The sequence below is a fragment of the Haematobia irritans genome, chromosome 4 (assembly GCF_050003625.1).
Source record: "Haematobia irritans isolate KBUSLIRL chromosome 4, ASM5000362v1, whole genome shotgun sequence".
In the NCBI taxonomy this organism is placed as follows: domain Eukaryota; kingdom Metazoa; phylum Arthropoda; class Insecta; order Diptera; family Muscidae; genus Haematobia; species Haematobia irritans.
Window position 1 is genome coordinate 87,329,114 of NC_134400.1, and position 25,129 is coordinate 87,354,242.

Sequence of the window (25,129 nt, forward strand, 5' to 3'; positions counted from 1 at the left end):
ATCAATAGCAAAATCGTAAGTGCAAAGACAAAATCTTTGGAATAATCTTGGCTACAGCTCTCGTAGAAGTCCGAAGTAGTACTGGCGAATATATTTCCGCCAGGGCATTATTGGACTCCGGGTCTCAGCCTAACCTTATAACAGAAGAACTCAGTCAAAGATTGAGATTGAAAAAAGAACCTGGATTATTGAATTTAGTCGGAATTGGGGAAACATACTCCTCTAGTCGTCGAAAATTACAGGCTACTATCAAATCTAGGATCAATTCGTATCAATTTTGTACAGATTTTTGGGTAATGGAAACCATTACTTCAAAGCAACCGGATCACAAAATTCCCGATTTATCGTTGGAAGTTCCTAACAACGTAATTCTAGCGGATCCATTTTTCCATAAGCCACAAAAAATTGATTTATTAATTGGGGCAGAAATATTCTTTGAACTTTTGTGTGTAGGTCAGATAAAGTCTGGCCCATCGCAACCTATTTTGCAAAAAACTTTGCTTGGCTGGATTGTAGCGGGAAAGTATAACATAGCCGATGACTATCATTTAAAAACTTGTAACATAGGTATAATAGAAAGGGAAGATTCTATTGATTATATACTCAAAAGGTTCTGGGAATTAGAGGAGCTACCTAGAGTTTCAAATTCCATAGCTTCCCAGGAACAACAGGAGTGCGAAGCTCATTTCCAAAAAACCGTGAAGAGACTTCAGAACGGCCGTATAGAAGTGGCTCTTCCTTTCAAATCTGACCCAAGTGTTCTGGGACAGTCCTATGAGATTGCGAGAAGGCGATTTCTATCTTTAGAGCGAAGAATGCAAAAGGATGAAGAGTTAAGAAAAATGTATCACATCTTTATGAACGAATACATCAATTTAGGTCACATGAGCATTGCGGACTCTTCAGCTCTTTCGGGTCCTCATTATGTTATACCGCACCAATGTGTATTGCGCCCACAGAGCTCAAGTACTAAACTTCGAGTAGTATTCGATGCTTCGTGCAGAACATCGTCTAACGTATCATTAAATGAACTGCTTATGGTTGGGCCAACAATACAAGAAGACTTATATTCTACATTAATACGGTTCCGTTTACATAAATACGTAGTAACCGCTGACATAGAAAAAATGTACCGTCAAGTCCTAATTGACGAGGCTGATCGAAACTATCAGCTGGTTTTGTATCGGAGGTCTCCTCAAGATGAAATCAACATTTATCGCTTAAATACCGTCACATATGGCACCTCTTCAGCTCCATTCCTCGCCATACGATGTTTACAATATCTGAGTGAGATATACAAGGAATTGTTTCCAAGAGGAAGTTTAGTTCTGCGAAAAGGATTCTACGTCGACGATTTATTGACCGGCGCAGATTCTATTGAAGAATTATCGATAATAAAGTCCGAATTAATAGAAATATTGAATTCTGCTGGTTTTAATATAACAAAGTGGCTATCCAATTATTCGGAAAATTGTAGGGAAAATACTACGGAAAAACTGTTACATAGTAATTCCGAATATTCGAAAGCTCTTGGTGTATACTGGAATCCCAAAAATGACATTTTGACATTTCAGATGGAAAATAATTACTCGGATTTAAAAGCGACAAAACGAAATATTTTGTCCGTTTCGTCCCGTTTATTCGACCCACTTGGCCTTGTTTGCCCCATTATTATTAGAGCTAAGATGTTGCTCCAAGAATTGTGGGTAAAAAAGATCGACTGGGATGAGTCTATTCCCCAAAGTCTTAATACGGAATGGGAGAATTTCAAATCAACTCTCCAAAAAATTAAATCGATACAAATACCTCGCTATGTAAATACAACTGCATCATCAAAATGTGACATACATGGGTTTGCGGATGCATCCTTACGAGCATACGGATGTTGTATTTATATCAGGACTGCTGTTGGCAACGAAACTAGTTGTCATCTATTAACAGCTAAATCCAAGGTTTCTCCATTAAAAACAAAAAGCTTACCACGATTAGAATTGTGTGCTGCTCATATGTTGACATGCTTGTGGTCTAAAATAAGGGATACCTTTTGTTTAAATGTACAGAACATCTACTTTTGGACCGACTCCGAAATAGTCCTTCATTGGATAAGTATGATCCCATCGTCTTTAGCGACGTTCGTTTCTAATAAGGTCTCCGAAATTCAAGAAAATTCGGGACAAGCTTCTTGGCGCCATGTTCCCGGTAAATTTAATCCTGCCGATATAGTATCACGAGGGTGTAACGCAGAGGAATTAAATAGTTCTATATGGTTTCACGGCCCCTCCTTTTTGATAGACAACCAAGAGACTTGGCCAAGAAATCCTCGAATAGAACTATCGGAAGAACAGAAACTACTTGAAATGCGAAAAGCAAAGGTTTTTGCCACTGTTTCAAAACCCGAAAACGACTTTTTAAGAACTGTATCAAAGTGGTCGTCGTACTACAAAATTCTCAACATTACAGCTTATATCTTTCGGTTTATAAATCGTATAAAAGGAAACTGTGGTCCACGGACAATTTCAATAACTTCCCACGAAATTAAATACGCTTTTCTAAAAATCGTAGAAATCGTTCAAAAAACTGAGTACGCAGACGAAATCCGGAAAATCAAAGCCTGCAAGAACTTGCCAGCCAGCCTACAATCCTTGACGCCATTTGTACATGTACTCAAATTAAAATATGGTCAAGTTGAGCTTGTTCGTGTAGGTGGTCGTTTATTAAATGCGCCTTTGAAGTTCGAAAGTAAATTTCCCCTTTTATTGCCTAAAGGTTTGCATTTTACAACCGTATATTTGAGGCATTTACATATAACTAATTGCCATGCAGGTCCAAAAGCATTACTCGCCATACTGCGACAAAAAATATGGCTAGTTAATGCTAGAGATGAATGTCGAAAGATAGTTCGCCAATGTGTACACTGCTTTCATTACCGGCCAAAATTAAGAACACAATTGATGGGCAATTTGCCAATGGATAGAGTAGTAGCATTACGACCGTTTCTTATAGTCGGCGTTGATTTTTGTGGCCCTGTTAATATTTCGATGAGAATAAGAGGTAAACCACCTACTAAGATGTTCATCGCAGTTTTCGTATGCTTCACTTCCAAAGCTGTGCACCTAGAGTTGGTTTCAAATTTAACATCGGAATGTTTTCTTTTATGTTTCAAAAGGTTTGTGTCACGCCGAGGTCTACCGTCCAAAGTGTTGTGCGACAACGGAACCAACTTCGTGGGCGCCGACCGGAAGCTGAAAGAATTGTATCGGAAGCTAACCAACGGAGAACTGGTATCACAAGCAGCGAAAATGGAAGTAGAGTTCAGCTTCATACCCCCACGAGCACCCCATTTTGGGGGCCTGTGGGAGGCTGCGGTCAAGTCAGCCAAGTACCTTCTTATACGTGCGATAGGCAGCGCATTACTATCCGTGGAAGAATTCCAAACCGTACTGGTAGAAGTAGAAGCGGTACTCAACTCGAGGCCAATAACACCGCTCAGCACAGATCCCAACGACGGAGCAGTCCTAACTCCTGCTCATCTATTAATCGGAGGGGATCTTCTTTCGCTGCCTCAAGAATTCGTCGAAGACGTTCCAGACTGCAAACTGGGATCCTTGAGACGTTGGCAACAACTTTGCATCATCAAGCAGAAGTTTTGGAGAGCTTGGTCCAGAGATTACATTTTAGGTCTCCAGAACAAAGGCAAATGGGTCCAAGACGAGCCCAACGTGGAGGTAGGACAGCTAGCGCTAATCCACGAAGACAACTTGCCACCACAACATTGGTTAACAGGCAGAGTCATAACAGTGGTCAAAGGCAAAGACGGAAAGGTCAGGGTGGCAGAGGTTCAAACAAAAAACGGAATACTTAAACGGCCTATAACCAAACTAGCTATTTTACCTGTTAGTTGAAGATACAGTTCTTCAACGGGGGCAGAATGTTCGGCCGTTTCTCGCAATGATATTATTATTAAATGAAATACTATTCACAACTCTTAATTTGAATTAAATCATAGAATAACGTACAAATTTAAGTTTGAATTGTATTGTATTGTAATGCTGTAATATAGTCGGCGTTGTTACATGAATACTTACAACGTCAACAGTTACTGTCAAATCGCTTGGGAAATTTTCCCGAGCGATTACTGAAAGAATCGTGACTTTGGAATAAATCGATCTCTTTTTCTCTTGGCTAGAAGCGAACCAGACGTGTTTTCATTGAAGTCCTTTTTTACTTTGTCCTAAATTTTGTCATTAAAGTAATTAATTAATAATCATAAAAATTCTTATGATTTTTCAATATATATATATATATATATATATATATATATATATATATATATATATATATATATATATATATATATATATATATATATATATATATATATATATATATATATATATATATATATATATATATATATATATATATATATATATATATATATATATATATATATATATATATATATATATATATATATATATATATATATATATATATATATATATATATATATATATATATATATATATATATATATATATATATATATATATATATATATATATATATATATATATATATATATATATATATATATATATATATATATATATATATATATATATATATATATATATATATATATATATATATATATATATATATATATATACATATATATATATATATATATATATATTCTTGATCAGGGAGAAATTCTAAGACGATATAACGATGTCCGTCTGTCTGTCTGTTGTAATCACGCTACAGTCTTCAATAATGAAGCAATCGTGCTGAAATTTTCCACAAACTCATCTTTTGTCTGCAGGCAGGTAAAGTTCGCAGATGGGTTATATCGGTCCATGTTTTGATATAGCCCCCATATAAATCGACTACCCGATTTGGGGTCTTGGGCTTCTAGAAACCGTATTTTCTATTCAATTTACCTGAAATTGGATATATAGAGGTATTAGAGGACCACAAATAGGTGCGCTCAAAATGGTGTCTATCGGTCCATGTTTTGGTATAGCCCCCATATGGACCGACCTCCCGATTTTATTTCTTGGGCTTGTAGAATTCGTAGTTTTTACCCAATTTGTCTGATAGACATACCTCCCCAATTTATTTCTTGGGTTGCTAGAATCTGTAGTTTTTATCCACTTTGCTTGAAATTGGAAACCTAGGTATTTTAGGACCACAAATATGTCAGCCAAATATGGTGTGTATCGAGCTATGTTTTAATGTAGCCCCATATAGACCGATCTCCCGATTGAACTCCTTGGGCTTCTAGAAATCGTAGATTTTATCCGATTTGCCCGAAAATGTAAATATACTGGTATTTTAGACCCTCAAAAATCTGTATCGCATTTATTTCTACCGGTCATCGATATAGACCGATTTCACTACTTGAGGGTATAGCAGGCGCACTGATCATAAAAATTTCTTAAAACTGTAAGTAAAATGTCCAGATTTTACTCATCGTAATCATTTAAATAATGGCGGTAAAAATCTACAGATTTAACATTTCAAATCAAGGCTTTATTTCGTCATTTACACAATATGTTTATGATTTCTCTAAAACTCAAACAAAATTGTTTCTTTTCAATCCAGAATCTGATCTAGTCTTCATAGGTAGAATCTTAAAATTTAGCTTGGGAGAATATCTGTCATAAAACCCCCTGAAATTCTATATATTATTAAGTAACCCGTACGGCGAAGAGTTTTCAAAGTAAACTATTATATTTGATTCATGGTGGTGGGTATTTAAGATTCGGCCCGGCCGAACTTACTGCTGTATATATAACTATAACTGACCCCAATGTTGTGAAACTTTTTCCAAGAAGCCAAAATTGGGCCTTTTATGAAAATACTTTATTTGAGTGTACATTTCACCTTTCTAGGAGTTTTTCTTTAGCAATTTTTATGAAAAAAGTAATGGTAATCGTGTGTTTATCACTGCACTTAATGCAAGTGAATTTAGAGACGTGAATACTCAAACTTGAATATAACTCAATAAAGTCTAAATTGGGCGGGTATATAACAACCTGCACTAATTTGTAGAGCACCACCAAATCAAATGTGACACATATTAATGTTTCGTTGGAAAAAATTAATGTAGTACCATTCAATGCCATGGTTCTCAAGTAGACGATGCTGATGAGGAATGTTGTAGTTCCGAAACGGTTAGGTTAGGTGGCAGCCCACTGTACCAGACTCACTTAGTCTATACAGTCAATTGTGATACCACAGTGGTGAACTTCTCTCTTATCACTGAGTGCTGCCCGATTCCATGTTAAGCTCAATGACAAGGGACCTCCTTTTTATAGCCGAGTCCGAACGGCGTTCCACATTGCAGTGAAACCACTTAGAGAAGCTTTGAAACACGCAGAAATTTCACCAGCATTACTGAGGTGGGATAATCCACCGCTGGAAAACTTGTTGGTGTTCGGTCGAAGCAGGAATCGAACCAACGACCTTGTGTATGCAAGGCGGGCATGCTAATCATTGCACCACGGTGGCTCCCAATTTGACAAACATATATTTCCTCTGTTGGTTAAGCTACTCTTGTAGTTTAGTCAACCCATGGTTTTAAGCTGAAATCAAAACAACAATAATGATTCAACTAAAAATTTAATAGAATGAGCTAATTTTTTAATTAAAACAAAAATCAAATTATTATTATTTTTTAAGTTCGCGATTATTGTATTATAATTTCAAGCTTCAATAAATTTAAATTAAAAATCAATTGGATCAATTAATTTCGTGATTGAAGCTAAACATATTTTTTCTGTGTTGGTTTTGCAAACATGTGGATTTTGTTATAACACCATGTTTCACAGAGTGATGCAATAATAATCGCATAGTAAAAGGAATTATTTGAATAAAAGCTACACGCACTGAAAAACAAGCTTGTTTGTGCGTGAGTGGGTGTACTTGATCCGCAGTCCAGAGTGTTCGTCATTAAGTAAAAGATTTTCGTTCGTGATCGTCTATGACCATAGGTCTCTCTCTCAAAGATTTTTATAAGTGACTGTGCATCATATAGGGTTTCAAATCGGGTAACTTCAACTTGTTTTTTTTAATTAATAAAATAAAATCATCGAGGAAAGCGTTGATCCATTCAGAAATACTACCAGTGATGCCAGTGTTGGGTACTTTACCCCAAATTCGGGATATTTTCGAGGATGGGGATGAAACTTTTGAGTTGGAGGCTTGGGTATATTGTGAGGAATTTCCATAAATAAGAACAGAGAATCATCAAAATGTAGAAAAGAAAACTTTGGTCTTCTTTATTCCACGGCATATAATAAAGTGAAAAGGACTATTCATATAAGAAACGGACTCATGGTTTTATTTTGGGGACCCAAACGCTAATTTATAATTTTATCCAGGTCGGATAAAACATTTTTCTACAATTTCGAAATCATTTCGTGAGGATTCTGTTGCCCAACCCAGTGTTCATCACTGATTTGGACAATATATTCCATAAATATAGTTCACCTTCATACTGATCTACCACACACAATTTTATTACTTGAGTATTTAGAAATAAATTTTCGTTTACATGGTGTGGTGGTGGTACATAGTGACCGAACTCGCACTATTCAATTCTCGAGCATGTGGAAGACTATAACCTGGTTTCTAATTCAGTTTGCAGGCCTCAAACTGGTATGACCAAAATTTTATATTTTTCCAATTTTTAACTTATCACTGATTTTCTACAGAAGGGCCTATTTTTTCTTTCTTTTTATAAAAATGTGTCAAAAATTCATTGGGGATTTTTGACGAATTTAAATTTAAATTGGGGAAGAAAGCGTTCATATTTGGGGACAAGAGCGAGAAAAATACTGGTAACACTGAATGTCACCAACCATACTGAGAGGATATAAGCAACCACTGAAAAACTTATTTGTTTTGGCCCAAAATTGCGAACAAAGGCACCAGAAAAAAATCACACGCGAACACTAACCTCATATCCTCATACCTAGTTTCTAAAATATCAATTAAAAATACCATGTTGTGCTTTGGCCTACTGTGCAATGTATTTTTCCATAAAAAAAAAACTTCTATTAATATCAAATATAATTAAAGTTAATACATTACCTATCACGTTCTCTGAAATAACCGCGATTGACAAGACGAGCACGCGGAATTAATTGTGAACGTCGACTGCCATTGGAAGAACTAATTTGCAGATCGCTAAATGTCTCCTCACGTATTACAGCCAAACTGCGCGATCGACGTAAACTACACGAATCGCTGGCAAACTCAAAGGCTGCAGGTACTGTTGTGACAATACCAGATTGCGTTGCCGATGACGGATGTGGGGCTATGTTTGCCTTCGATGATGATGATGATGACGGTATATGCTTGCTGACCTGTGACTGTTGTGACTGCTGCTGTTGTTGTTTGTTGGTCTTTTGATAGGGAGCATTTACTGAGTTATGGAAATTTTCATCAGCTGTAAATGGGAAAAATTGAATCGTATATTTCGTTTCTGTATCTCCCATCACGGTTGGATAAGCATACGCACGTTATCCAAAGAACTTACCACACTTGAAGTCTCGATAATGATGATGCTCACTAACGTATTTCAGTTGTGAGCCCGTGTTTTCCGTTTCAATGTCGATTTCCTCCTCTTCCTCATAGATTTCCGGGTCGTGGTCGAGTCGCCAATAGTATTCGGCTATGTCCAGTGCGTCTTTGCAACGATCGATATGGTTGTAGTCCAACGAACGTGAATGACGCAATTGATGGTGGTGTGCCGATGGGTGTGTGGATGGCCAGTGATTTAAACCGGAAGCTGCACTGTGACAGCTTGTGGCTAAATCAAGATGCGATATGGATTTGTTGTGCCGCCAACCAGATCCCCGTGAAGGATATTGGTGATCGGGAAATGAGCCTTCAGCAAAGCGTACACGATCTACGTAATTGTAGATGTATTCTTTAGATTTTCTGCAAGGGAAATTTAAACGGCATGTTATTGATCTTCATTACACTGCAAGAAAAATATACTTGAATCCAAATATTATTTAGTAAGACCTTTTAGGCCCTCCAAATTTGAAAACCTACACACAAAAAAATAAAATATGAATTTGTACATTTTTATAAATTTATGGACTTTTTCATAAAAAATGTGTACACTTACATTATGTATTGTTTTCATAAATACTTGTTTTGAAATTATGAATCTTTTAATAATATATAGAGACGGTTTCATAAAATTAATGAAATTTTAATTAATACTGGTTTTCTCTTAGAGTGAAAGAGCCACAACATAGAGTTACTCTCATGTGTATACAAAACAAGCATATAATACGAGACAACAAAAAACGAAACATAACGTTTTGAAGGTAATACGCGAGTTTGATGTATTTGAGTTTTTCAGTACAGTTTGAATCGCCGTCGCGATTTGAAGATTTTTTATTGCTGTAAAAAAAATTACGAAAAAAACAATATATAACTGGAGGGGTTGGTGCTCATGTTTATCAATAATATAAAATATTATAAAATTATATTCTTTGCTGGCTGGACTTTAATGCGGGTTTTAATAGATGTGTTCATACATTTTGACCAATTATGCAGGCATTAAGAATCAGGAGGAAAAAATTAAAAGTTGCATATAATGCATGACGTTTTTAGTACATATTATGTAAAGGCACATATTTTTCAATGACAAAAATATGTATACTTCATTTGTAATATTAAAAATTCCATTCATATTATGTACACATTCATAGTCAATGAAAACCTGTATTTTTTATTTTATGAATTGTTTTCATATAATTTATGAATCCCGTGTTTGGAAAGTTTTTGTGAACACTATTCATAAAATAAATGTATTATTTTTTTGTGTGTACATCCAGAGAAGGATGATCACCCCCTAGAGCAAAATGTTATTTTTGGACGGTGAACATGTAACATGTTTGTCGCAACTATTGTTGTTTTCTCGCATATTTGGTTTCGCATTTCAAGAAAAATTTTATATTTGGCTGGAAAACAACAAGTTTGTGATAAAAATGTTTTTTTTTTCTTTCTATCCAAAAATAAAATTTTGCTCCTCCGCCTAGGTGGTAATATTCCTTCTCTGCAGGTTTTTTTATAATTTTCCATGTACATTATTTTTAAACTCTAAAGAAAAAATTTTCAACCTACACATTTATTTTGGTGTGAAATTTTTTTATTTTCGCTGTTTTCACTTCTTTCATTTTACTGCCGTCTCGACTAGTTTTGGTGCCGAGGTAGATAAAGAAAACACATAAAATTCATTGTGCACGCAGAGAAGTAATATGATCACCTCAAACATGTTTCAAGAGCAAAATGTTATTTTTGTATGCTGACCATGTAACATGTTTGTCACTAAAATGTTATTTTCTCGTCAAATATAACCTGCTGGCCGAAATCAGATACATGATTTCCGAGGAAATAACATGGTTGCGAAAACCATGTTACATGGTCACCACCCAAAAATAACATTTTGCTCTTGAAACATGTTTGAGGTGATCATATTACTTCTCTGCGTGCACAATGAATTTTATGTGTTTTCTTTATCTACCTCGGCACCAAAACTAGTCGAGACGGCAGTAAAATGAAAGAAGTGAAAACAGTGACTTCTAAAAACAGCAGAGTGCCCTTTCGTAAGAAAAAGTGATACCACTGTAAGCATCAAAAACAATTGCCTCTGTAACATACACTACCAAACATATTCTGCAAATATATTTTCAGAAGTTGTTCAAACTAAAAATTGTTTGTACTATGCAATCATATTACCTTTCACCCTAGACAAATCTTGTTTTAAGGATCCAAATAATTAACTCCTTTCTTTAAATAAATCGTTTATTATTGTTGTTTTGATTAGCGAATACCCTCATACGAGCACAACATACAAGTAGTTTCTCGTCAAGTCGTTCTGTTTTCGTTTCTATTTATTTCCCTATCGTTTCTCTCTTCATCTATATTGATTTACTCGAAATTTCTAAATCAATATAGATTTACTTCCACACATATTATTTTTATGATAAATTATTATTCCAAACATAACATATTCTAACATACTAACATATCCCAGCAAAAACTAGGTAACCACATCTCATTACAAGTTACATTACCAGGAGTAAAGCTGTCATTACACATTGCATTACATTGCGGTGAGTTATAATGACTAACTTGTAATGGCAATAATAAATACTTATCGGTAATTTTTGAATTGATATTCTCAAAATGTAATGCATTTGGCCGTTAATGACTTAATAAAATATAATAAATGACGGTGCCATTAGGTATAATTATTCACATAATTGAGCATTTACTTAAAAAAACTCAAAAAAATATGTTATGTAACGGTAATTCTGAAGATTTTTCCGTTAAGGAATATTCTTCACGAATATTTCATAATAATTGTGTTTTAAATTAATGATATTATCATTTTATATAAATGCTTTATTATACCTCATTCACATTACACTTTCAAAATCGACTGCACACTTTCAAAAAAATGATATATAAAGTTATATAAAAAAGGATATATAAAATCCACTTTTTTAGTAGATTTCGAACATAATGTGAATCTAACTCCCTTAAACGACAACATTTATTTATATTTTAACTGTGAAAATAATTTGCCTGTAATCTTATTTAGATGATTTGTTACATTTTTGTTATACCCACCACCATAGGATGGGGGTATATTAACTTTGTCATTCCGTTTGTAACACATCGAAATATTGTTCTAAGACCCCATAAAGTATATATATTCTGGGTCGTTGTGAAATTCTGAGTCGATTTGAGCATGTGCGTCCGTCCGTCCGTCTGTTGAAATCACGCTAACTTCCGAACGAAACAAGCTATCGACTTGAAACTTGGCACAAGTAGTTGTTATTGATGTAGGTCGGATGGTATTGTAAATGGGCCCATATCGGCCCACTTTTACGTATAGCCCCCATATAAACGGACCCCCAAATTTGGTTTGCGGGGACTCTAAGAGAAGGAAATTTCATCCGATCCGGCTGAAATTTGGTACATGGTGTCAGCATATGACCTAACAACCATGCAAAAATTGGTCCACATCGGTCCATAATTATATATAGTTCCCATATAAACCGATCCTCATATTTGGCTTGCGGAGCCTCTAAGAGAAGCAAATTTCATCCGATCCGGCGCAAATTTGGTACATGGTGTTAGTGTATGGTCTCTAATAACCATGCAAAAATTGGTCGAAATTGGTCCATAATTATATATAGCCCCCATATAAACCGGTTACCAGATTTGACCTCCGGAGCCTCTTGGAAGACCAAAATTCATCCAATTCGGTTGAAATTTGGTACGTGATGTTAGTATATGTTATCCAACAACCATGCAGGAATTGGTTCATATCAGTCCATAATTAGATATAGTCCCCATATAAACCGATCCCCAGATTTGACCTCCGGTGCCTTTTGAAGAAACAAAATTCATCCGATGTGGTTGAAATTTGGTACGTGGTGGTAGTATATGATATTTAACAGCCATGCCAAAAGTGGTCCATATCAGTCCATAATCATATATAGCCTCGATCCCGAGATTTGGTTTTGGAGCCTCATGGAGGAGCAAATTGCATCCGAGTCAGATGAAATTTGGTACATTGTGCTAGTATATGGCCGTTAACAACCATGCCTAACTAGGTCCATATCGGTCTATAGTTATATATAGCCCTCAGATAAATCGATCCCCAATCACAAAAAATTAGTCCATATCAAGTTCATAATTGTATATAGCCCCCATATAAGCGACCCCCATATTTCAATTCTGGCTCTCTACCACGTATGGACTAATTCACAATTTAGAAAACGATGTTAAGAAGAAATCATGTATCTGATTTCGTCAAGCAGGTTATATTTGACGGGAAAATAACATTTTAGTGACAAACATGTTACATGGTCACCATACAAAAATAACATTTTGCTCTTAAAACATGGTTGAGGTGATCATATTCCTTCTCTGCGTGCGTGTTTTAAATTAATGACATTACCATACTATGTTTTAAATAAATGCTTTATTATACCTCATTCACATTACACTTTCAAAATCAACTTCACTAGATTACAACTGTCATTTGCCTTATAAAAGGGGATATATAAAATCCACTTTTAATAGGTTTCGAACATAATGTGAATCTAACTCCCTTAAACGACAGCATTTATTTCTAATTTAACTGTGAAATTAATTTGCCTGTAATCTTATTTAGATGATTTATTACATTTTTGTTTATTTGTACAATATTCGTTTCTATTCAAGTAATGTTCACATTAAAGCATTACTCGCCATATTTTGATCCATTGTAATCGGCTAGAGAAGTCAATATTTTCGAGATTTGGTTGCCTGAGACAATAAGTGGTCATTTTGTAAACTTTGGTATATCAACGAAGTGATTACATATTAGGTGATTATATGCTTTAAAAGCACTAATTATTTCATGGTCAAAGGTATGCCTGGGGAGAAGTACTTTCCTCCTAGGACATGCGTATGTAAATGTAATCCGGAGCGATGACAATTAATAAGTGGTTATTAATTTTTAAACAGGCTTACCTACAAGATTACCGGGTAATGAGAGTTTTTGCTGGGATGTGCCCCAAGTGTTTTTTGCTAATTTAGGAACATTGTATTTTTGCATTTAAAAATATTGCGTTTAAAAAATCAGTCCATAAGACATTATGTTTATACCGGAATATATGATAAACATACATTTTTATCTATGTATGTGTTCACCAGCAGAATGCTTCTAAATTTAACTTTGATTGAGGACTCGTTTACTTTGTAAATAGAAGAGCAAATAATTGTAGCCCTTATCACTATTAACTACGAAAACAACATTCTCAAATAATCTTTCAGTTGTTACAATTATGGTCATGGATTTTTTATTTACCTCCCAAGTGCTATTGAAGTTTAATAATGGCTTCATTAGTGTAAGTGTTTTCATGGTGTGCTACTTCCCAGCGGCGGAATCGAGAAGGACCTTGCAAATTCAGGCATGTAAAATGCCTTAAATTGGAAGGAGTTGTGTTTATAAGGCTTGCATGTGTACTGATTTTACATTCAACGTAGGCCTTCTAAAATCAGGGGCCAAATCACCGCAGTCGAAATCGAGTACTTCGTCTTCGTAATGTAGTTTACGCGGATCACCGCAGTCGTTATCGAATTGTTTCTACTCGAAGTTGAACACGATAGGTAGCATGCTATCGAAAACGAAGTATGTAGTGATTTTTGAGCAGAAAAAAGGTAAACAAAAAGAAAAAAGTTGGTGAAAATGTAATTATTATTCCATTTTGGCAAAATACATTTAAGAAAATATATTACTTGCATTTAGGGAATCGGATCAAAGAAAGGAATGCTCAGTAGCCGCTTCAAAAAAACTTATTTTTTCAACAACATATTTAAAAGCTTCTTTTGACATATAAAAACGTCTTTTAAATCTATGGATGTTAAAAACACAATTTACTCTTACTCTACTTCAGGCAATGCTAAAGGACTGCTTTTGTCACGAATATTTTTCCTTATTAATGCCACTTTGTACTCATCGTCTGAATCCGAAAACGAGGAAAAAAACACTTGGTTTCATAATATATTTTAACACATATATTTTAACACACAAAAACAATATAAATATCTCAGAAATAACATAATTTGATAACAAAACATTATTTTGAAATTCTACTCTCTTTCAATTTCTTATTACCATATGTTTACAGCAATGTAAAAAAAAGTAGTAGACAAAATAAATTACGATCGAATGCGGTGATCCAAAAATTTAATGCGATCGAAATGTTTCTCTATACGAAACAGAACTCGATGACGAATGCGGTGATTTGGCCCCAGACCTGTAATTAAGCATTGCGTTTCATTTACTTTTTCATTTTATACACCCGATCATTCTCTTTGCCTTTTTTTATAGAAATGCTATACAACTGCTATAAAGAGAATGTCCGTGTGTTAAAAGTAATGCAGCAGGAGATTTGCCTTGGGCTCTCTTTTAAAAGAGAGTTTTAAAATTGTTTGCATTCCTATTTAATTCCCAGCAAAAAAAAATTGGAAGTTGTTCCACAAACATTTCTTTTAAAGCCCATCCCAGAATCCCCCATTGAGTTTTTTCAACTTCCGATGCAGTCCTTTTGGACAAGTCCACAAACATTTCTTCTAAAGAGCATCGTGGGATCTCCCAGTGATATTTTTCCACTTCCGATGCAGTCTTTTTGGACAAGTGCACAAACATTTCTTCTAAAGCGCATCTTGGGATCCCCCAATAAATTTTTTCTACTTCCGATGCAGTCCTTGTGGACAAGTATTAGAAAGAACGCAATCAGGCTATTTTAAGTGCAAATTTTTGACATTTAAATTTTACAAAAAAATTGAAAGCTAATAAAAAAAAATAAAAAAGAAGATTAATAAAAAAATTTAAAAAAAAATATATAATAAAAAAAATTAATTTCAACCCCGCTGGGATTTGAACTTGTGCCGTTTGACTTATTCGCTTCCATGGAAGTTCTTTTGAGAAGATTTTGAAAATTACGAGAATTTTTAATTTTTTTGTTGATTTTCAATGGAAAAAATTTATTTATATGATAATATAAAATAAAAACGATGCATGACATAAAAAATATTTTTTTAGAAAAATATTTGATAAAAAGAATTGCCGCTGGTGAGATTTGAACCTCCGTTTCTTATTTTTTCGTTCATACTAATAAAGAACATCTCGAGAAGCAATTCGAATGTTATTCCTTGTTGTCGTATTACGATCATATCACAAACATTTGAATTGACTTTTCGACGCTTTATGATCAATGGCGTTTGTGGCTGAATGTGCTAAGGCGTTCTGTTATGGTGCCAGCAAACATAGGTTCATTCCCTGGTCGGAGCGAAAAAGTTTTTCAAATTGTAAAAATTAGATAATAGGAAGATTATTGTGTAATAAAACATATGGATGAAAAAAAAAGTGAAATTGGTTGAACATTTTTTTTTCGCTTTTTAAATTTCTTCATTCAAATTAGCTTCCAGGACACAACTTCTAAAGCAATGCAAAGGATCCAAAAAGGTAGTACTTCCGTCCTATGACAAGCCCATATAAAATTCATTGGAGATGATCCAAGTTTGCACTACTTCCGGACCACAGATTGGGGATCCAAACTACTTTTTTGGCAGCTTTTTTTGCTGGGTTATAATTAGAAGGTATTTTCAAGGCGTTTCTAAGTCAATCGCTCGTTTTATAAAATCCCACTTACAAAGTAGACAAGCATCTAATTGGATTGCCGTCAACTTCCCAAAATCGGCCATTAGGAATGTGTAAGATTTCGTTGCTATATGTTATTTGTTCCCACAACCGAAGAGTAACGAAGTTTACCTTAAGAAAACAAAAACAGTACCCCGTTTATAATAATTGTGAATTAAAACAATAACTATGTAATATCGTGTTAGTAATAGTAAAGCCATTCTTTTGAGAAAGTATAGAGAAGACCTTTCTGTACTATAGAACACCTTCTTGACGTAGCACTGCAACTGTGCAACTGCAAATGTGGTTCTATTTTCAGTAATTATGTAGGAATTCTAATATACACCCCTGTAGAACTCTTTCTGTTTAGAGGGGTGGTGAACGCCCTTTTATGTAAGCTACAAAGAAGACCTTGTCCTCCAGTCTCACTCTATCCCAGCACAAAAAGCGTCGCCAAAAAAGTAATGAAAATGTTCTTTTTGGATCCGGAAGTGGTGCAAAATTGACGCAGAAGCGATGAATTTAACATGGGCTTGTCATAGGACGGAAGTTCTCCATTTCAACAGCCGTTGCACTGAATTTTGCATCACTTCTTTAGGTGTGATCCGAATTCAATGTTTTGGATGTAAATTAAAAAAATCCGTAATATTTTGTCAAAAAAATAATTTTTATAATTTTTAATGGATTCTAACGCTTGTCGGAAACGTTTGACCTCAAATATTTTCAAAAATGCACAATTTTTTCAGATTGGATTTAGCATTTTTGTCGACAAAATTTAAATGATTTGGACCCTTTTATGAATTCTTACTCTGTTTTTAACCTATTTGAAAGAAAAAAACTTAAAATTATCCATTAAAAGTATGAAAAATCCAAGTTATAAAAAAGTGAATTAAAAAAACTTCCTGGGTAGTTAAAATAAAGAACATCATTGGGAGTGCATCTTCTGGAAGTGCTTTTACAGTTGTGCCTTTGGAAGAACCTCCAAATTTTTTTGGTGGCAGCTAAGCAGGCAGGCCTCTGTAATGCCTAGACCAAGCAGGCCTCTGTAATGCCTAGACCAAGCACATGAACTACGCCGCTGGGTTGATACTTGCGTGCACAAACACATGTATGTGTATTCAGTAAAAATATTTATTGTGAGTGCACATTATCCTTTACATTCCGATACAGTATTAAGTCAAGTTATTATAGAAGACTTGTAATTTCAGAATTTCACGTGCATTAATATAAACAACACATAATGCCTTTTTAAAGCATCGCATGATAACGAAGAACGTGTATTTTATTATTGTAAAATTAGGTTTTTGGCCGGGAGAAAATAAGAATGAAAATAACAAAACAATTAATAAGAAATTAAGTAGCATTGGATTTAATTATATGATGGTGAAATTTGGTACTAATTCGTTCATAAATTGTATGAACAAATTTCATAAATTAAAAAATACTGATTTTGAGTGGCTATGATGGCATACATAAAATTAAAGTTTCATGAATTTTATGAAAGGGTCCTGCTTGGACATTATCACAAAAATCATAATTTAATATTTACGAAAAACTTATTATATTTCATGTTAGCTTGATACCGAAATAGGCAAATTGACGTCCAAATGCATTATATCTAATTATACAATTATTTTTCGAGCTTTATGGACAGATATAGATTAAGGAACATGGTTAATAGAGCCATTGAAAAGACAATGCCAGATACAAATCTATACACGCCTGGACTGTACATGTTTCGGTTCGGGCGAATGAACCTTTCCACAGCCTTTAGTATAGATCTGGCTGGGAGAAATAACTCAATTTTGGGCCCTTTATGCTAACTCCTTTATGGAGAAAACATTTGGGAAATTTCCTCTTACAAATTGAATCATCTTTTCTCCCACTGTACATCATCTTTTCATATAACTTACAAGTCCATTAATCTTATTTTTATTTCGTTTTGTTACATAGTAATGCAACAACACGAAATTTATTTTTAGAAAGCTAATTTGTTAGAATTCACCTAAGTGGTGAACAGTCGAACAATGCTTATTGTTTCTACAGTCCACTACATGTGACAACAATTCTAACGCGTACATTAGTCGTGTTTTTCCTAGTTTTACGACGGGCTCATCGTTTCTTATTATATTTCATGTAAACTATATAATGTAAACGTACATCTATTCAATGAAATATTCCATTAATTTATAAATGTTGACCTTTTATGTTCGCATAATTAAGGAGTAAGGGGAAAAACAGACAAAAGGAAGTCTCATTTAATGTATGACCCTTTTCATAAGTTTTGTATAGAAGTACATAATTTTTCGGTGTTGAAACGAATTTATAATTAATTTATAATAAAAAACATTTCATAAAAATTATATATACATTTATAGCTTTTCAAAACCAGTATTGTTCAGTTTATGAAACTGTTAATAAAATTCTCTGAATTCCAATGGAAAAATGTTGTGAAAACTATTCATGAAATAAAAGCTTTATATTTTTGTTAGTTAATGTGAATTGTATACGTGAAGCTGACTCTATCACCTAACCAACTTCTACTAAAACGATGCTGGGGACTGGGGAAAAAGGAAATCTTTTAAAATGATCATAAAAACTAAGGAGAATCTTAGCAATTTTTTCTTACTCCACTTCCACAATCGATTGCCCGTTTTCTGTGGTACTTAATCTGCTTATTGAGGATATCCCGGGGCAAGTTTTCAGATAAGTGTAAATGGCCATATTATGTTGTGCATCCAGCGGTACAATTGCATAGCTTAGGTTGTGTTCATTGTGCATCCGACCAAAATAGCAGTGCAATGTGACAGCCAATTTGTTGTTAATGGAGGAAGGCACACCCTCGTAACTTCCGAAAGGATCGACTGCATGCATTTGTGTGCTGGCACCACATTCTTTTGCACCCACTATGACACATAGTAAACGGCATCGTTTTATTCATTTTGTCTGATAAATTATATGCCTGGAGGGTGGTTTTATTATACATCGTTTGCTTAAAAGCATGAGGAATATTTAAAATGTTTAAGTGCACTAAGAGATTAATACTGGGTCATAATTGAGACACTGAGACGGTAATGGTTTGCATAGAAAGGTCTGGTAATACCCGGAAAAAACGTCTCCAAAAAGTAGTGGAAATATTCTTTTTTGATCGGAAAGTGGTGAAAAAATTGGAGCAGAAGCGATGATATTACACTGAAACAAATATTGTCGTGAGACCAAAGATTTCATGTCCCTCAAATACGAGTGTGAATCTTGCTTAGGATACGCATTTCTCAGCTATAAAGTTTTTTCCTTGTTCAAAAGTTGATAAACTCTTCAATGAAGTTGTTTTGTCCTTATAATTGAGTGATTCGACTTAAAAATTGGTATCATAACATGGAAGAATTTTTATTTTTGACTTTAATAATTAAGAATTTTTTTTTTAAATTAATGAAATTGTCTTCAAATTTGTTGTTGTTTTGCATCTTGACTACAAAGTAAAAAAGTGTTCAAAAATGGGACATGTTTTTAAATTAAAATTTGCTTCCTAGTATCAAGTACACAAAACTCAAACTTAAAAGAGAATTGTGTCTTAAAGGTATCGTTACTTGAATTGTCCGTTTCTTTGGCTCTGAATCAAACCCAAAACCATTAGTATAAAGACAAAATCGTTAAAATCGGGCATACTTTTTTCCAGTGTAACATGTACTTTTTATAGGAGAGATGCCCATCATTTCAACAGCCGTTGCCCTGAATTTGCAGCACTTTTTAAGGTGTGAACCGTATTAAGTGTTTTGGATGTGCTTTAAATTTTTTGCCATATAAATAAATTCTTAATTTTTTTTATGAGTTTTAATGCATTCGCTTGTCTGAAACGTTTGATTTTCAAAAACTCGCAATTTTTCTAGAATGGATTTATCATTTTCTCGACAAAATTTATATAATTTGTACCATATTATTATTTCTGATTCTGTTTTTAACCTATTTGAAACAAAACAAGTATATACAGCAGTAAGTTCGGCCGGGCCGAATCTTAAATAAATACCCACCACCATGAACCAAATATTAGGGTTTTTTTTTTTGAAATTTCAGGAGGGCTTGAGGACACTTCCCGAAGAGAAATTTAAAGATTTCACCTATGAGGACTATATCAGATTCTGGATTTATAAGAACCATTTTTGTTTGAGTTTTAGAGGAATCATTAACATCTCTTGTAAGTGTGCAAGGCAAAAAATAATATGAGGTAATGAATTTGTACATTGTTCTAAATTTATAGACCCTTCTATAAAATAGATGTACTTTTAGTACATAATATATTTGTTCGTAAATATTTCTTATTACTAAAGTGCATGAAGTCTTTCATAAAAGAATCATGAAATAATATATCCAAAACTACTGGGTTCCTCTTAGTGTGAGAAAACCTCCACTTAGTTTTTTTTTACTTCCATATATATATATATATATATATATATATATATATATATATATATATATATATATATATATATATATATATATATATATATATATATATATATATATATATATATATATATATATATATATATATATATATATATATATATATATATATATATATATATATATATATATATATATATTACAGTACAATATATACAATACGTTTTCCTACACTGAAAAAATATTGACCTAATATGGAAGATTATGCAACTTAAATTTTAGGACTCAAAATTTACGCAATGCTAAGGACAAAATTCTTTAAAACAATGACATTTTAATTAAAAGAAAGTTTATAATCCTTGCTTCAAAAATTTTTTTCATTAAATTTAAGACACAAATCTTGAAATTTTGCGTCTCTCTGCTGAAGTTCTGGATTTTTGAAGTAAGGCAAATTTTCCTTAAAATAAAGAAAAATATTTTTATTTTAAAGAAATCGTCTTTAACTCAATTGACATATTGAATTTTTAAATTTAAGATAAAAACGCTTCAAATATAGGCTACGACTTATTTTAAGGATTTGCATCTTTGGTTTAAAGTTTTTTTTTAGCATTAGGAAAACTGTTGTTACTTTGAAGTACCTGGCATAATATGGATTTTGAAATTGGAATTTGTTTGTACATAAATACCTTTATTAATATATCGCAAAACGAAAATAAAAACTCGATGAGTGAGATCTGTACCCAATTTTAATTTTATTGATCCTAGATTTAAAGCTAGGGAGGTCCGTAAAAATATCTTTATTCTAAAGAAGCCGCATCTTTGGCTCAGAATCAATACCAAAATCCTTAAGGGAAGGTCAAAATCTTTGGATCCAAGTAAACTTTTTTTTGAGTGTAGGTTATAAGTATATTTACTTGCATTTGATTTTCTGAGTTCAGTTTATGTCGCTCTGGTGATCTGAAGATTATTTATTGCTCGTGAATTTTTAAATTGGAAACAGGTTACGTCTCAAATTATGATGTTTATAAGTAAACTAAAATACTATAAAATTAAGCTTAAAATAGTGTTAAAGATTTTCACTTTACAATAATGATTTTGGTATTTACTTCGAGCCAAAGAAGCAGAAAATTCAAGTAAGGAAACATTTAATATTTGACTTTGAAATCAAGTTGTAAAAAGGCAACAAATTTATAGAAACTTTCATTAGTTTTGAAGAATTAAAGCCAAATTGACCATTCATTCATGTAAAGATAATCATTTTTATGTGGAATCGCTTAATTATAAGAACAAAACGACTTCATTGCGACTGTTGGACAAGGAAACACCTTTTATATCAGAGAAATTCGTCTTCCATACAAAGCAAAAACGCATTCGAATATAAAAATCAGAAATCTTTGGCCTCACGACAATATTTTTGTCAGTGTATACACTTGTTAAACTTCTGTGTATGTGTAAGTCATAAAGATAATATTCTAAACTCAAACTCAACACCAAAATTATAAATTAAAAACAAGTATATACGGCCGTAAGTTCGGCCAGGCCGAAGCTTATGTACCCTCCATCATGGATTGCGTAGAAACTTCTTCTAAACACTGCCATCCAGAATCGAATTACTTAAGTTGCGGTAACGCTTGCCGAAGGCAAGATATCTTAACACCTCCTAACACCATCTTCTAAATTGTATGTAAGTCCATACGTGGAATATATTAAATCAAAAAAGATCGATCCAATACGTATATAATTCAGTTTGACAAAGTAGACATAAAATGTTTAGAAAATTCTCTACAGAAATAAAATTTTAACAAAATTTTCTACAGAAATAAAATTTTCTATAGAAATAAAAATTTTGACAAAATTTTCTATAGAAAGAAAATTTTGACAAAAATTTTTACAGAAATTAAATTTTAACAACATTTTCTATAGAAATAAACTTTTGACAAAATTTTCTATAGAAATAAAATCTTGGTAGATTATTTTTGGCTCGAGTGGCAACCATGATTATGAACCGAATAAAATTTGAACAAAATTTTCTATAGAAATAAAATTTTGACAAAATTTTCTATAGAAATAAAATTCTGACAATGATGAAAATTTTATTATGAACCGAATAAAAGTTTAACAAAATTTTCTCTCGAAATAAAATTTTGACAAAATTTTCTATAGAAATAAAATTTTGGTAGATTATTTTTGGCTCTAGTGGCAACCATGATTATGAACCGATATGGACCAATTTTTGTGTGATTGGACCAATTTTGGTATGGTTGCTAGCGACCATATACTAACACCACGTTCCTAATGTGAACCGGATCGGATGAATTTTGCTCCTCCAAGAGGCTCCGGAGGTCAAATCTGGAGAACGTTTTATATGGGGACTATATATAATTATGGACCGATATGGACCAATTCTGCCACGGTTGTTAAAGATCATATACTAACACCATGTTCCAAATAACAACATGATTGGATGAAATTTGCTTCTCTTGGAGACTTCGCAACCAAATCTGGGGATCGGTTTATATGGGGGCTATATATAATTATGAACCGATGTGGACCAATTTTTGCAATATCATGTACCAAATTTCAGGCGGATCGGATGAAATTTGCTTCTCTTTGAGGCTCCGCAACCCTAATCTGGGGATCGGTTTATATGGGGGCTACATATAATTATGGACCGATGTGGATCAATTCTGCCACGGTTGTTAGAGACCATATACCAACATCATGTACCAAATTTCAGCCGGATCGGATGAAATTTGCTTCTCTTTGAGGCTCCGCAAGCCAAATCTGGGGATCGGTTTATATGGGGGCTATATATAATTATGGACCCATGTGGACCAATTTTTGCATGGTTGTTAGAGACCATATACCAACATCATGTACCAAATTTCAGCCGGATCGGATGAAATATGCTTCTGTTAGAGGCTCCACAAGCCAAATCTAAGGGTCCCTTTATATGGGGGCTATACGTAAAAATGGACCGATATAGCCCATTTTCAATACCATCCGACCTACATCGATAACAACTACTTGTGCCAAGTTTCAAGTCGATAGCTTGTTTCGTTCGGAAGTTAGCGTGATTTCAACAGACGGACGGACGGACGGACGGACGGACATGCTTAGATCGACTCAGAATTTCACCACGACCTAGAATATATATACTTTATGGGGCCTTAGAGCAATATTTCGATGTGTTACAAACGGAATGACAAAGTTAATATACCCCCATCCTATGATGGAGGGTATAATTATATCATTTTGTAAGAAAAAGGCCTTTAAAAAGGCGTCTCCTAGTTTTGAAGGCTTTTCAGCTTTGTAATAAAGATACAAAAATGATTAATTATAAAGATTATAATCTTGACATAAAAGAGTTAAGTCTTTTATGCTATGCAAAAATCTTTTATGCTACGACAATATTTTTCCCGTATATAATTGGCCGGCACCCATTGATATGAGAGATATTCACTGCCTGGGGTACAACAATGAACTGAATAGTCTTTGTGAACTTATATCTATTTTTTTTTTCACTGAAGAAAAGCATGTCCGGTTCCAAAGATTTTGTATATAAACTAATGATTTTTCTATTGATTCCGAGCTAAAGAAGCGGAGAATTGAAGCACCTAAGGATAATTTTAAGACACAATTCTCTGTTAAATTTGAGTTTTGCGTACTTGATTTTAGGAAACAAATTTTAATTTATGTTTTTTTTTTCAACCTGTACTTTTCATGTGCTATCAAAATCCACTAAAAAAGTAGAAATTATGCTATGTTTCAACTAAAAAGTGTCATTAAAATAAAGTGTGAAAAACATATTTTTTTAAACGCTTTTTAGCTTTGATACCAAGATGCAAAAGTCAATAAATTTAAACACTATTTCACTAATTTTTAAGCTTCTTTCAAAAGTATTAATGCCAAGTTGTTTAATAAAGCGAAATTTTTTTTCATGTTAGGACACCCAATTTTAAACCGAATCACTTAACTATAAGGACAAAATGACTTCATTGAAAAGTTTATCAACTTTTGACCAAGAAAAAAATCGAATATCAGAGAAATGCGTCTTCTACACTGAAAAAAATATTGTCGTGAAGTCAAAGATTTCATGTCTTTCAAATACGAATGCAAATTTTGCTTAGCATAGAAGACGCATTTCTCTAGTATAAAGTTTTTTCCTTTACCAAAGGTCGATAAACTTTTCAATGAAGTCGTATTGTCCTTATAATTAAGTGATTTGATTTAAAAATGGATATCATAACATGAAAGAAAAAATGTTTGGGCTAAGGTCAACTTGACTTTAATAATTTAGAACAAATCTTTAAATTTAATGAAATTGTCTTTAAATTTGTTGTCTTTTTGCATCTTGACTACAAAGCAAAAAATCGCTCAAATATAGGACATGTTTTTCAACACTTTATTTTAAAGACGTTTTGTACTTGAAACACAGCATAATTTCTACTAGAAGTCGAGTCTTAATTTGGAAAATAAAGTCGTCGTTAA

General features: G+C 33.4%; 2 protein-coding genes across 7 annotated transcripts in view; one reads left to right on the plus strand and one right to left on the minus strand.

The window, feature by feature from the left end:
* Window positions 1-25,129, plus strand: part of MCU (mitochondrial calcium uniporter) — a 474,060-nt gene that overhangs the window by 226,595 nt on the left and 222,336 nt on the right. The gene's annotated exons all lie outside the window — the stretch shown is intronic.
* The window catches only part of jv (javelin), a 257,363-nt gene that overhangs the window by 27,656 nt on the left and 204,578 nt on the right, over window positions 1-25,129 (minus strand). The window contains exons 3-4 of the mRNA XM_075307496.1: window positions 8,552-8,955; window positions 8,104-8,461 (exon numbers count right to left, since the gene is read on the minus strand). Of these exons, the coding sequence (XP_075163611.1) occupies window positions 8,104-8,461; window positions 8,552-8,955 (762 nt within the window). The remainder of the gene's footprint in view (window positions 1-8,103; window positions 8,462-8,551; window positions 8,956-25,129) is intronic.